Genomic DNA, 15,337 nt, shown 5'->3' with positions numbered 1-15,337 from the left:
ATAATTTTTTGTTTTGGCTTTTTAGTATGGTATTACTGTAGCTTTGGATGACCTGGAATTAATGATGTAGATCAGGTTGGCCTTGACTCGACTCATACAGGTCACCTGGATTTCGATTTCAAACAGCTTTGAGAGAGACTCAGTACACATCTCCTCCTACTTTTCAAAAATTTTGCTGCCCATTAATGATATGTAGTATAATATCAATCTGCTATAGTGGGTTATGGAATTAATTTGATGTCGTTTGGTTAAGATTTTAAAAACTTGCTGAGCTGACAAGATGCCTTATCTTGGAGAATTGGCTCCAACTACCACCCTAAAGTTTAGACTGCAAAAACCTCTTGGTTGAGCGAAAACTGTCACCCACAATTTGTACCTTGACCTCCATATCTGTGTTATGGCATCCACAGGCACATACACAAAAACTTAGTGCCATAAATTTTTTCTTTTAAACAGTTCTGCAAAATTGTTGAATTAGTGTAGATGTCTGGTTTGTTTGGAGGGAACAGATTTATATTGTTTTTTTAATGATTTGTTTATTATTTCACTGGTGTTTTTTTTCTGCATGTATGTATTCTGAGGGTATCATATCCTCTAGAACTGGAATTGTGAGCTGCCATGTGGGTGTTGACAACTGAAGCAGCCAGTGGGTGCTCTTCGATGATAAGCCAGCTCTGTAGTTCCTCTCTTTTAAGCAGAAGTATATTTAGCATTTATCAAGTAGTTTTCTTGCTACTATAGTCTCTTTATATTGTCATAAATTTAGTTTTGTTGCATTTACACTGAATTTTTTTTTTTCTTTTTCGAGACAGGGTTTCTCTGGTTTTGGAGCCTGTCCTGGAACTAGCCCTTGTAGACCAGGCTGGTCTCGAACTCACAGAGATCTGCCTGCCTCAGCCTCCCAAGTGCTGGGATTAAAGGCGTGGGCCACCACCGCCCGGCTTACACTGATATTGTTAAGCATGAACAATTTGTTGAGAGTAGTGATAAAAGTTGCTTCAATAGTATATTCTATGTCTTGTGTTATGCAGGGTGTGGTGGCACACACCTTTAATTCCAGTACTTGAGAGGCAGAGGCAGGTAGATCTCTGTGAGTAAGAGGCCAGCCTGGTCTACAGAGCTAGTGTCAGGACAGCCAGGGCTACACATAGAAGCCCTGTATATGATAGAAAAAAAACGATGGAATTAGTTGGAGAAACAATGTTGTACTTGCTGTGAACAAATCTGAAACCTTTAGAGAAATATTTTCTTTACAAAAAAAATTGTTTCTGAAATTGCTGTTAAGTACTTTTTCATGTTTAAGTAACAGATATATTCAGTACAAGTGACCGTTTCCCTGAGTAGTAAATTTCATTTGCGTTTCTGTGTGCTTTATGTCGCCTGTCATACATAGCTGTACTTTGAATATTTGAAGATACATAAGATTACTGTTATTCGGGGGCTGAAGAGATGGCTCAGTGGTTAAGAGCATTGCCTGCTCTTCCAAAAGTCCTGAGTTCAATTCCCGGCAACCACATGGTGGCTCACAACCATCTGTAATGAGGTCTGGTGTCCTCTTCTGGCCTGCAGACATACACACAGACAGAATATTGTATACATAATAAATTAATAAATATTTTAAAAAAAAGATTACTGTTATTCTTGTCAACATACCTCTCCTTATCATATCCCAGCCTAGTGCCTTGGGCTGGACCATACAGAAGTGTTTGTTCATAATTTTGAAACAAGTGTAGAGAAAATATGAGTGTTTGAGATATAAAAGAGTTTTGTTCCCAGTATTTTGGAAGTACTACAGAAGAAGGCTTATTGTGCCTCAGGGAGTAGTTACTAAGGAATAGATAGATGATTCCTATGGATGTCTGTTACAGGACTTTACATCATGATTGCTGAAAGGTATTAAATTGTTAAGTCAGAGACTATTATCGGCTTTACATATAGATGTAAAATCTATTTTTAGAATGTGGCTGGGCGGTGGTGGCGCACGTCTTTAATCCCAGCACTTGGGAGGCAGAGGCAGGTGGATCTCTGTGAGTTCGAGGCCAGCCTGATCTACAAGAGCTAGTTCCAGGACAGGAACCAAAAGCTACGGAGAAACCCTGTCTCGAAAAATTCAAAAAAAAAAAAAAAAAATGAGAGAGAATGTGGACATTTAAATCTAAATCTTGAATTTTACTTAAATCACTTGTAGTTTTATCTACCCTATGGAATATTAAGATACTTTTCCCTGTATTGCTTTTTAATGTTTTCAGGTTTCATTGGGAGTGTATTTGAAAATTATATTTATAGGTTATTTGTTTAACATTGTATTTTTGGAATTTTTTGCATCTTAGATATATTCTAAAGCTGACTTATTTAAAATTTTAATTTGATACCCATTTCTATGTGAATAAATGAGAAGTATTAAAATTTTAAGTAATATAGATGTTGAGGAAAAATATTTTCCTAAAGGAAGGAAGGATTCATACTCTTAACCATACGTTGTCCTTTATTTCTACAAAGGCTAAAGAGGCTAAACGACTAAAAGAATTTTTAGAAGACTATGATGATGATAGAGATGATCCGAAGTACTATAGGTAAGCAAGTATAAACTGATGTGAATACGAGGCTAGCAGGTGTGTTTAGGTTTAGAACCAATAATCCCATGTGTCTTTAGAGAGAAGCCTATGATAGAGGGTTGTTTAAAAAAACTGTTTAGATTGTTTGGAAATTTGTCTTCTGTGTTTCAAAAGTTTTCCATCTGCTCCCCACCTACCATCTCCATATTGATACATTACTGTGAAGTTATGAATTGAACCACTTTGTATTTACTGGATGTGTGCAGTCTGTCCTACAGATTGGGATTAAAATCATGTGTGTCATATCCTCTCATTTTGGTTGAACAGTAAACTTCTCATGTTAAGCATTCACTCAGTTGTCTGAGTTACACCCTCATCCCCAAAAGTTCTGATATTATCTTCATACCTTACTTGGAAAATGCAAATTAAGTGTTGGTGATTCACTGTGGAATAGGTACAGCGAAACTGTCTTCCAGCCTGGTGGTGGTGGTGGGGCACACACCTTTATTCCCAACACTCCAGAGGCAGTTTTTTCAAGGCCAGTCTGGTCTATATAATGAATTCCAGGACAGGCTCTGGAGCTACAGAGCTGCCCTGTCCTGATTAACAAAACAAAAACAAAACACAAAAACTTGTCTTCCCCTTGAACATTACCTATTGGCTTTTAAGCACATTAAGAATGATTTTTCAGAAGAAAATGACAATTCGGTGCTTACGTGTTGGTTAGGGTTAGGGCTATGTTACACATTAATGTAGAGAGTACGCTGTCTTGGGAGTTCTTTGTAGAACATTTGAGTCCTAGCATTCAGTTATGTGGTTTCTAATATTGAGAAAGGCACTGTTAAACATTTTGTATTTAGGCAATGATCTTATTATTAAATGAGTCCTTTTAACTTTTTAGGGGGAGTGCTCTTCAGAAACGGTTGCGTGATAGGGAAAAAGAAATGGAAGCTGATGAACGAGATAGGAAGAGAGAGAAGGAAGAGCTTGAAGAAATCAGGCAGCGCTTACTGGCAGAGGGACATCCGGATCCAGATGCAGAGCTCCAGAGGGTGAGATTACAACACTTGAAATTGTTTGGTTTTAAATCACTAGAAATTTTAAAGTCAGCTATGTTACATTTTTGTTTGTAGATAAAGGGAATAAACGATATGATCTTGGAACTTAATGGTGCTGTTATTTAGTAGGTTAGTAGTACTTTAGTGCAGAAGTCGTCAAGCTGAGTTGAATTTACATCTTTCTGTATTTGTGTGTGTTGGGGGACACTTCAGGGGTGATGCACATTTGGGAGCCAAAAGTCAGTCTTGGGTATCATTCCAGAGAAGCGATCTTCCTTGGTTTGTTTGAGACACAGTCTCTCATTGTTACGCTAGCAGGCTGTCTCCACCTTTCCAGTATTGTCATTACAAGCACATGGGCTTGGTTTGGGTGTTGTTGGTACTAGAAGTCAAACTCCCATCCTCATGCTTTCAGAGCAGTCACTGAATCACCAACGGAGATATTTCCCGGGACCTTGAATTCACAAATCTTTGTAAAATGTCAACACATCAGTTAAGTCTCCCATTACTGGTGACTATTTCTTAATAAAATTTGGATAGAAAATTGTCCATACAATTTTTTTTGTTTTGTAATAAAACTATAGTTTATAGTATTTTCTAACTAAAATAGGTTTTCAATTCATAATGTATCATTTAAAAAATATTAGTTATTTTTATTTTATGTTAGTTGGTTTGCCTACATGTAAATACGTCACATTCCTGTCTAGTATACCCTCAAAGGTTAGATTCTCTGAAATTGGAGTGATGATCGGGAGCCACCATGTGGGTTCTGAGAACTGAGCCTGGGTCCTCTTAAGGAACAGCAGATGCTTTTCATCATGAGCTGTTTCTCCATCCCAGTAGTCTATTTTTAAGCAGAACAGACTGTTAGCAGATGTACTGTGCTCAACTTTTGCATCCGAGAGCTATTAGTTTTGAAAATACTTTTAGTTCTTCTATTAAGTAACAATAGGACGTTTCTGTATTTTTACATATTACATACATGTCCTTCCTTGTTCCCTTTTTGTTGTTTACTGAGTCGAATACCCTGTGACTGGAGTTACAGATAGTTGTAGCCAGACACCCAATGCTTTTAACCTCTGAGCTCGCTCTCTCCCCCTAGTACTCAGTTCTTACTTAATATTATGGTTTATCTCACTGGTCAAGTAAAAAAATTATTATTATTATTTTTTTTTTAAATATTTATTTATTTATTATGTATACAATATTCTGTCTGTGTGTATGCCTGCAGGCCAGAAGAGGGCACCAGACCTCATTACATATGGTTGTGAGCCACCATGTGGTTGCTGGGAATTGAACTCAGGACCTTTGGAAGAACAGGCAATGCTCTTAACCTCTGAGCCATCTCACCAGCCCTATTTTTTTGTTTTTTTAAAGATTTATTTGTTTATTGTCTATACAAGGTTTCTCCTGCATGTACACCTCCATGCCAGAAGAGGGTACCAGATCTCATTATAGATGGTTGTGAGCCACTATGTGGTTGTTAGAAATTGAACTCGGAACCTCTGGAAGAGCAGCTAGTGCTCTTAACCTCTGAGCCATCTCTCCAGCATCTCAAGTAAATTTTTTATCAGCTCTTTTATGTAAGATGTGTGAAGCAAATGGAAGAGTTATAGTAGTAGTCGTTTTTAAGGTTAATCAGGTAGTATTTTTTTGGCTGCAGATGGAACAAGAGGCTGAGAGGCGTAGACAGCCTCAAATAAAGCAAGAACCAGAATCAGAGGAGGAAGAAGAAGAAAAGCAAGAAAAAGAAGAAAAACGAGAGGAGCCTATGGAAGAGGAAGAAGAACCAGAGCAAAAGCCTTGTCTTAAACCCACTCTGAGACCCATCAGCTCTGCTCCATCTGTGTCCTCTGCCAGTGGCAATGCAACACCCAACACTCCTGGGGATGAGTCTCCTTGTGGTATTATAATTCCTCATGAAAACTCACCAGATCAACAGCAGCCTGAGGAGCATAGGCCAAAAATAGGACTAAGTCTTAAACTGGGTATGTTTGATTTGCCTTCCTTTTTTTGTCCTTTCCTCCAATGTCCCCACAGCCTTCACTGTAAGGTCAAAGATAATCCATGTAAATATATGGCTCCTTGGTAGATAGATAGCAAAGTATTCAACGATGTTTTTCTAGCTCACGATTGTTTTCATAGTTCTACTAGTGCTCCTATATCTCCAGATGCCTCAAGCTCTGAGAAGAAGTGAAAAGTTAAATTTTCTAGCACTTGTGAGTAGAGAGTTTTTCTTGTTGTTGTTGTTTTTAACAGTTGGGATCTTTCTCTGAGAACTGTGGAAGTATATTTGCATTTTATGAGGGATGGTGGGTTGTCAAATTTAGCATTTGAAAATGTTGTTTTCACTAAGCTAGAGTTTTTAACTATAGGTGCTTCCAATAGTCCTGGCCAGCCTAATTCTGTGAAGAGAAAGAAACTGCCTGTAGATAGTGTCTTTAACAAATTCGAGGATGAAGACAGTGATGATGTGCCTCGAAAAAGGAAACTTGTCCCCTTGGATTATGGTGAAGATGATAAAAATGCGACCAAAGGCACTGTAAACACTGAAGAAAAGCGCAAGCACATTAAAAGTCTCATTGAGAAAATTCCTACAGCCAAACCTGAGCTCTTTGCTTATCCTCTGGATTGGTCTATTGTGGATTCCGTGAGTAGCACATTATATGTCGCTGTGTTTGGGCTAGTTTTCAATGTAACTGACATATATACAATCTTATTAACAAATAAGGTGGAATAATCTTTTTGGCATGGCGAATCTTGTCACTAAGTAGATAACTTGGCAGAGGTTTTTGTTTTTTTTTTTTTTTTTTCTGGTTTTTCGAGACAGGGTTTCTCTGTGGTTTTGGAGCCTGTCCTGGAACTAGCCCTTTGTAGACCAGGCTGGTCTCTAACTCACAGAGATCCGCCTGCCTTTGCCTCTCAAGTGCTGGGATTAAAGGCATGTGCCACCACCGCCCGGCCCAGAGGTTTTTCTATCTCCTTATAAAATCATTTCATTGCTGGGTGATGGGGAGTACATGCCTTTCATCCCAGTATGGTCTATAAAGCAAGTTACAGATCAGCCAAGGCTATGCAGAAAACCTTGTTTCCAAAAACTTTTTAAAAAATTATTATAATAAAATCACCACAAAATACACCACACACATTAAGATGGCCACTCAGGTCAATCAGTGGTGGCCGTGTCTTTAGTCCCAACACTTGGGAGACAGAGGCAGGCCTCTTGAGTTCAAGGCTAGCCTGGTCTACAGAGCAGGTTTCAGGACATCCAGGGCTGCATAGAGAGACCAAAATATTTTGAAAGTGGAAGTTATCCTGAAACTATTGAGCTTTGCCTGGGGTTTTATACTTTCACTGTCAGTTACATTTTTTTATGTACTTATACATCACACATAGAATAATAAAAAACACCATGTAGTTGAAATTTAAAAAAAATTAGCTTTATTTCTCTTCTCTTTGACAATTTCTGTTCTTTTTTCTGCTATTTATCCTTCAGTACCTAATACTGCCTTTTTCTCTGCCATAGCCTTATCCTCCATCCCTCTCACCACCCTCCTACCCCCTGACCCAAATACTACCTTTTAAAACCTTCTTTTTAAATGTTAATAGGGTTCACAACACGCAGTAAGCTAAGTGACTCATAGGGGATTTTTTCTTTCTGAGTTTGGGTGACAACCCTTAATATTTTATGCTTAAGTTCATCTATTTTCCTGCAAATTTAATGATTTTTTTCTTTGTTTTCTTTATTGATTTTAATTGAGCTCTATATATTTTTCTCCACACCCCCCCTTCCAATTCCTCCTTCTTCCCCTTTTCCCTCATGTTCCTAATTTACTCAGGAGATCTTGTATTTTTTTTTGGTCCTAGGTGGATCCAAGTATGTCTCTCATAGGTAGGGTCTTGGTTGTCTAGATTCTCTGGGGTTGTGGAATGTAGGCTGGTTATTCTTTATGTCTAAAAGCCACTTATCAGTAAGTACATATAACTCTCTGGATCTGGGTTACCTCACTCAGTATGTTTTGTTTTGTTTTGTTTTTTTAAATTCCATTTGTCTGAAAATTTCAAGGTTTCATTTTTTTTTAACTGCTGAGTAGTACTCCATTTTGTAAATCTACCACATTTTTCTTATCCATTCTTCAGTTGAGGGGCGTCTAGGTTGTTTCCCAGTTCTGGCTATTATGAAATAATGTTGCTATGAACATAGTTGAGAAAATGTCCTACTGGTGTGATGGAGCATCCTTAGGGTATATGCCCAAAAGTAGTATTGCTGGGTTTTGAGGTTGACAGATTTCTAATTTTCTGAGAAATTGCCATACTGATTTCCAAAGCAGCTGTATAAGTTTGCATTCCCACCAGCAATGGGGAATGTTCCTCTTTACTCCACATCCTTGCCAGGATACGTCATCGTCATTGGTTTTCATCTTGGCCATTCTGGCAGTTGTAAGATGGAATCTCAGAGTTGTTTTGATTTTGATTTGCATTTCTCTGGTGGCTAAGATTGTTAAGCATTTCCTTAAATTTCTTTAGGCTGGTTTTTTTTTTTTTGTTTTTGTTTTTTTTTTTTTTTTGGTTTTTCGAGACAGGGTTTCTCTGTGGCTTTGGCTTTGGAGCCTGTCCTAGAACTAGCTCTGTAGACCAGGCTGGTCTCGAATCTTTAGGCTGTTTTGAGATTTGTTTGTTGAGTTCTCTGTTTAGGTCTGTATCTCCCCCCCCCCCTTTTTATTGGATTATTTGTTCTTTTGATGTCTAGTTTCTTGAGTTCTTTGTATATTTTAGAGTTTGAAGCCAGGGATGGTGATGCCTCCAGAAGTTGTTTTTTGTACAGGATTGTTTTGGCTACCCTGGTTTTTTGTTTTTCCATATGAAGTCGAGTATTGTTCTTTTGAGGTCTGTCAAGAATTTTGATAGGTATTCCATTGAATCTATAGATTGCTTTTGGTTAGATTGCCATTTTTACTATGTTAATCCTACATACCCAAGAACATGGGAGAGCTTTCCATTTTCCAATGTCTTCTTGGATTTCTTTCTTCAAATATTTAAAGTTCTTGTCATACAGGTCTTTCACTTGTTTATTTAGAGTTACCCCTAAGATATTTTGCTATTTTTGTACTTGTGAACTATACAACTTAAGAGTGTTTACACACACAGTAACCTAAATGACTCATAGGAAATTTTTTTTTCTGAATTTGAATGAGAACACTTAATGTTTTATGCCTAAGATTATCCATTTTCCTGCAAATTTCATGGTTTTGTTTTTCTTGATACAGATTTTTTTAACGTGTGCCAGACATTCATTATCCATTAATCTACTGGTTCACTGTAGTAAACAGAGCAGGAAGTTCAGATAGCTCTGTGACAGAGTTCTCTGGCTATAACCTAGGCATAGACTACTGGGTCATGTACTAATTACATTCATTCATTCATTCATTCATTCATTAATTTATTTAATTAATTTTTGAGGCAGTGCCTCACTGTGAACTCAGGTCTTCTAGCCTTTGTCTCTTGTGTCCCAGATTTAACATCTGTGCCCCTACAGTTGACTTATTTTAGTTCTTCAATCTTGCTTTCTTTTGCAGATGCTGATGGAACGAAGAATCCGACCATGGATCAATAAGAAAATCATAGAATACATAGGCGAAGAAGAAGCTACATTGGTTGATTTTGTTTGTTCTAAGGTTCATTTTTTTTCTTCCTCCATCTTCAACATTTATTTTAGACACTTCCTTAAAAAAAAATCCTGCTAAGTACATGATAATTCAGTTTTAATTAAGTGACCTGTTGTTTAAAGACCCATCATTCCACAGCTTTTTTTCTGAGTCAGGGAGGACAGAATTGGTGTCTGTTCTCAATTATATTTTCTCTTTTCTACTGCAAATGCCATGCCACGGTGATTTCGTCTTTTGAGTTTGAATTTTGCAGAGGTAGCCAATAGTTTGTTTCCTCAATTTCTTTGGCAGTCACGGTCTTTTGAATAGTCCTGTCATTAATGGTGTTTAGGTAGTGACTGATTAGAGTTCTTGACACAGTGTATTCTATGGAACTTTGTCTTTTAACTTTGTAGCAGTATACAAGTATACAGGTCTCAAATGGCATCCTTACTATATTTATGCATGAAGAAATTGAACCTTATAGAAAGGTGATGTCTTGGACATTTTATACAATATGTAGCATTTTTCAATTCTATAGGCTTTTTGTTGTTTGTTTGTTTGTTTTGTTTTGTAGAGTAGACAGTTTCCTATAGCCCAGGCTGAGTTTTTCCTTGCCTTCATTTCCTTGGTGCTAGAATTAATGGCATGTACCAGTTACACTCAGCCATCATCCAGCAAGATGTGTTTTATTGTGTGTCCTCAAAGTATAGTGTCATTTAATAAGCTGGTTATTATAGTGGGAGCATCATATTCTTGTAATAGTATAAATGTGTTAATCTTCCACTATCCTCTGCTTAAAAATATTACAGGATCAAGATTTATATAGCCAAGTGTGGCAGATTTCTGTAATCCTAGCAGTTAGGAGGCTAAGGCAAAGGATCACAAGTTTGAGGGTACCCTAGGTTGCATAGCATGAGAGGGGAAAGGCATTTTGTAAGTAATGATTAAACTTTTTTAGTGGTTAGGATTCCGGGTTAAAAAGCTTAACCAGATGATAGTGGCACACACCTTTATCCCTAACACTTAGGAGGCAGAGGCAGAGTGATCTCTGAATATACAGAGCAAGTTCTAGGACAGTCAAGGCTTCACAGAAACCCTTTCTCTTCTAAAAAAATAAAAATAGAAAATAAAAAGCTTTTAGAGCCAGACATGGTAGGGCTTATCTCTAATCCAAGCATTAGGGAGGAGACCGATCTCTGTAAGTTCCGAACCTTCCATAAGTAAACATTGAGACCATGCCTCAAACTAGAGCAACTCCCTCAGGCACAAAAAACTTTGCCTATCGTTTATAGAGGTTTTGTGCAGCTTTGTAACAGTTATTTGTTTCTTTTAGGTTATGGCCCATAGTTCACCTCAGAGCATTTTAGATGATGTTGCCATGGTAAGTTAGAAAAACATTGTTATCTATGTGAACAAACTGCTTTATAAATTTCTTGCTAAAAAATCAAATTCCTAATTGTATTTGATTTTGTGTTATGGTCAGTATTTTCTTTTATTGAGCATTGTGATTTTATAAGTAGAGGGAAGGAAGAGGCTTACAATGTAAATGAGAAAAGTACTACTTGAAATATGAGGGAGGGCCTGTTTAACCCTAACCCAAGCAAATTTGAGTAGAACTGGTAGTTTGAGTGTATTTAGAACTGGTAGGCTAATTGTGGAAGATTTCTTAGAACTAAGCAACTGGGAAAGTGTTTCTGTCAAAGAATAAGATGATAAGAAAGTAGAGCTGGGCTGAAATTGCATTCCTTTAATCCCAGAGTATTAGTCCAAATGATGGCACGTGCCTATCATATACCTTGGGAATTCCTAACAGCATTGAGACGTGTATTAGAGAACAGCAAGGGAGTTAGGCTTCAGCACAATGGCATGTGTTCATACCCCAAACAAACAAACATGCAAGTAATTTGAAAATTGTTTTTTTAGCTAGGCTGTGGTGGTGCACGTCTTTAATCCCAGCAGAGACAGCCAGATCTCTGTAAGTTCAAGGCCAGCCTGGTCTACAGATCAAGTTCCAGGACAACTAGGGGTCTTTGACACACAGAGAAACCCTGTCTCGGGGAAATTTGCATTTAAAAAAAGCTTTTAAGGTGTGTAGGCACATGTAGATAAGATAGTACAAGTGTGCTCATGCAGGGGCACCCACTTTGTAGCCCAGGCATGCGCACAGGTAAAAGAAAGTGCAAAAAGTAATGTCCTCATGTATCATGAATAGCTCAGAAAAAGTGCTTACTGCTTACCCTAAGTCTAATTAAAATGTTGAGTGTAGCAGTGTGCTTTCCTGATCCCAGCATGGAGGGATCCCTCCACGGAGGAGGTGGAGACAGATAGTTGGAGCTTGTCCAACCACCTCTTTTAATTTGTAAGTCCCAGGTTCTAGTGAGAGATCCTGTCCGGGAAAACAAGGTGGACACAGGTTGATTTCTGCCGTCCATGAACTTGCACTTCTTCACACCAAAATACCAGAATATAAGTTGGAGAAATGAATAATTGAAAAGAACACTTAATGCTCTATCATGAGATCCACATTTCTAGTTTGAGCAACTGTGCTGTAAGTCAGGCACACCACCTGTACACTTGTAACTCCAGCAGACATGGAATCTATAAATGTTTCTTACATGTTTAAGATAGATTTTTAGCTCAAGTAATACTTTATTCCCGATTAAAAAAATATTTGGTGTATTTATTTATTTATTTATTTATTTATTTATTTATTTATTTTTTTTTTTGTTTTTCGAGACAGGGTTTCTCTGTAGTTTTGGAGCCTGTCCTGGAACTAGCTCTTGTAGACCAGGCTGGTCTCGAACTCACAAAGATCCGCCTGCCTCTGCCTCCCGAGTGCTGGGATTAAAGGCGTGCGCCACCACCGCCCGGCTGATGTTTTTATTTTTATATTACAAACTTTGATTATATATTTTGTGATTTGTGTTCCAAGATCATTTCTCAAGCTACGGTGAAATAATGACCCACAAATGTGTTTAAAAAAAGTTTAAAGAAACTTGATTTGAGAATTTACTGATCACTGTGTAGCATGTAGCAAGGACTCACCGCAGCTGTTTTAGTTCTATAGTAGTACTACTGGTACGATGCAGCAAAATTTCTTAGATTTTTACAGCTCAGAGAAGTGAGACTTAGTGAGCTTCATATGATTCTGCCAAGTACGCATCTAATAGATGGTAAAGATTTGAACCTAGTTTTGATAGGGATTGGACTCTCAGAATTCTTAGAGGCAGTTTATGGAAGAAACCAGGCAATAAGAAGTTGCTTTCCACTCAAGCAGTGATATCCTGGAATTTCATCATAGACAATGTCTTTAAGGAAGTTAGGTCTTTCATTGCTTTTAACAGCAGGCCTGAGGGCCAGAGCCTTATGTCTGTAGGTTAAAGGCAGTAGTAGTATTGGGAACATTATGTAGTAATTAAATCCTAGGTAGATAGTAAAATAACCTAGATTATTTAACAGAAAAAGATAGTGTTGTGTATCCTGTGGCATCGGTGTTCTCTTAATTCTGTTTACTGCATTCTAGAGACTAGTAAATTCTCATGTAGTGCTTAATTCGGTGTCACATAATAACCATTTGTTAAATGTTAAGTACGATGATGAGTCTGACTTGGGATAAATAATATTATACTATTAAGATAGATAGATGTGGGGGCTGGAGAGATGGCTCAGTGGTTAAGAGCTTTGCCTGCTCTTCCAAAGGTCCTGAGTTCAATTCCCAGCAACCACATGGTGGCTCACATCCATCTATAATGAGGTCTGGTGTCCTCTTCGGACCTTCAGGCATACACACAGAAAGAATATTGTATACATAATATAAACAAATAAATATAAAAAAAAAGATAGATAGATAGATGTATATTTAACTCGTTCATAAATTACATTTTATGGTAAGGTTTTGCTTTACTATGTGGTTTGGCCAGTCATATATAAATGTAATGTCTATAAAATTAGCATCAAAATAAAAGGCAAAATATTATTGGAGGCAAAAATGGTGATAAATCTGTAATTCCAGCACTCAAAAAGGGGGACGGTTATTCTTGTTTTCATTGAAGTTTAGGGCTAGCCTGGGTTGTGTCTCAAAATCAAACCAGTAAACAAAAGTACAATGGGATAATTATTAGTAAGTCATGGAATTTGGCTAAATTACTAACATTTTTTTTGGGTAACTTAAATATTCTGTTTAAAATCTTTTTCATCCTGGATAATTTTTCTTTTTGATTTATTTGAGAAAGGGTTTCTCTGTAACTTTTTGGAGCCTGTCCTGGAATTCACTCTGTCAACCAGGCTGGCCTCAAACTCTCAGAGATTGCCTCTGCCTCCTAAGTGCTGGAATTAAAAGTATGCTCCAACACTGTCTGGCTGGATAATTTTTCTTTAGGTCGTTGTGTTGATTGTGTTGTGGGTAAGAGTTTTGCATGTTACTGTTGACTTGTCATGCCACTAATTATCTTTGCATCTTTTGTCTTCTAGGTATTAGACGAAGAAGCAGAAGTTTTTATAGTCAAAATGTGGAGATTATTGATATATGAAACAGAAGCCAAGAAAATTGGTCTTGTGAAGTAAAACTTTTTGCATTCAGAGTTACATTTCAGATTTCTTCTTTCACACCCTTCAAAGAACTTTGAATTTTCTGTGTCTTCAAAGACATTTGTGAGATCTGTAATTTTTTTAATGTAGAAAATGTGAATTCTTTTGTCCTCTAATTTGTTGATACCATGTGTACGTGCTTGGTTGTAAAGTCCTGAATCCCTGGTTCTCTTTTTACTCACCAGGTACAAATTGCTGGTGTATTTTATAAGCTGCAGCTACTGTACACAGCCTATCTCATGTAATCTTGTTCTGCTGATTCGTCCCTTGTAAATATTGAAATGACTTCCCAATTCTTTTGCAGGATTCCACCTAATATTAAAACTGTACTGTATAGGCACCAACATGAATAATTTGAATACTAGTCAGACTCATTACCATGTCACCCCACTCCCTTGATCAGAAATGGCAAGACCTCGTGAAGGCATGGAGTTTAAAATTAGAGTGCAAACCTAGCAGACAGCCATTCCTAATGTATCTCTGTATTAATGTGTTTATGTCAGTGTATGCATAAAAGTCTTTTTAAATTTTCTTTGGGTTCCCTTAAACATTTTGTAATTCATCAATAGACTCATAAAGGAAAAGTGATAATTGTGCCAACCCAAGTAACTAGTATAATTACGGTGTGAGTTTCCCAGAGTGTGATATTTGCAGCGATCAACAGTCTGCTAAACCAGATTTGTTTCTCTGTGAATAGGATGGTATATCATAGTCTTATTTCTTCTCCAATTTGAAGGCTCAGGATTGAAGCAGATTCTAAAGTTCTGGAGCAGTTTACTCAATACATTTCAGCTTACTTGTCTTCATTTAATTTTGGATGTATTCCTTTTAATAAAATAAAACAAATTCCAAAGGGAGGGGAAGAGCCCATCTTACTGAATACAAGTGACCAGCAGGCACCGCATCGGAGAGCTTACTATGCTCACCATGAAAGAAAGGGCCTGGCTTCTGTCCCTAGCACCAGTAAATAAGTAAATAAGGTAAGTTTACAAAATTTTGACAAAACACAATAGTAATTCACCATGGTATTTAACTGTTTATGTCTTTCTTCCAAAGAAACATCATTCATGGCAGTTTCCTATCTATAAATTTTTATTACTTGTCATCAAACTTTTAATATATTGATGACATGTTGAGAGAAATCCTTAGAATTTAATAGTAATTCAGAAGAACAGCAGGGGACAAAATTTATTTGAAAAGTACCAAGTTCTGAACAGTTATTAACAAATAAGGTGCAGCTGTTGCCATTTTTCTTTATTAAAAGGTAAAGATTGAATTGTTAGGGTAATGGAACTGTGAGCTTGAGTTACTAAGTTTTTATTTTAATTATTTTTTCTTTTAAACATCTTGAGGACATCCAAAACACTGTTCTTAATGTTGAACCTTGACATGGCTTCATTTTGTAAATATTTCAGTTATTAAAAATGTATATATTTGATCTTGGAAATGCTTTCTTTGAGTCTTATAAATAAATGACATTATGTTTTAA

The 15,337-nt window shown here is 37.1% G+C and overlaps 1 protein-coding gene across 3 annotated transcripts in view; it reads left to right on the top strand.

The window, feature by feature from the left end:
• Rbm25 (RNA binding motif protein 25) overlaps positions 1 to 15,337 on the top strand; it is a 57,100-nt gene extending 41,763 nt beyond the window's left edge. For all 3 annotated transcript variants that reach the window (XM_057782323.1, XM_057782324.1, XM_057782321.1), the window contains 7 exons: positions 2,500 to 2,573; positions 3,457 to 3,607; positions 5,277 to 5,601; positions 5,989 to 6,263; positions 9,190 to 9,288; positions 10,595 to 10,642; positions 13,732 to 15,337. In XM_057782323.1, coding sequence (XP_057638306.1) covers positions 2,500 to 2,573; positions 3,457 to 3,607; positions 5,277 to 5,601; positions 5,989 to 6,263; positions 9,190 to 9,288; positions 10,595 to 10,642; positions 13,732 to 13,824 — 1,065 coding nt within the window. In that variant the 3' untranslated portion in view covers positions 13,825 to 15,337. The remainder of the gene's footprint in view (positions 1 to 2,499; positions 2,574 to 3,456; positions 3,608 to 5,276; positions 5,602 to 5,988; positions 6,264 to 9,189; positions 9,289 to 10,594; positions 10,643 to 13,731) is intronic.

Source organism: Chionomys nivalis, chromosome 10 (assembly GCF_950005125.1).
Source record: "Chionomys nivalis chromosome 10, mChiNiv1.1, whole genome shotgun sequence".
Taxonomy (NCBI): Eukaryota; Metazoa; Chordata; class Mammalia; order Rodentia; family Cricetidae; genus Chionomys; species Chionomys nivalis.
The sequence above is the reverse complement of the archived record's forward strand: the minus strand, read 5'-3'. Positions and strand labels throughout refer to the sequence as shown.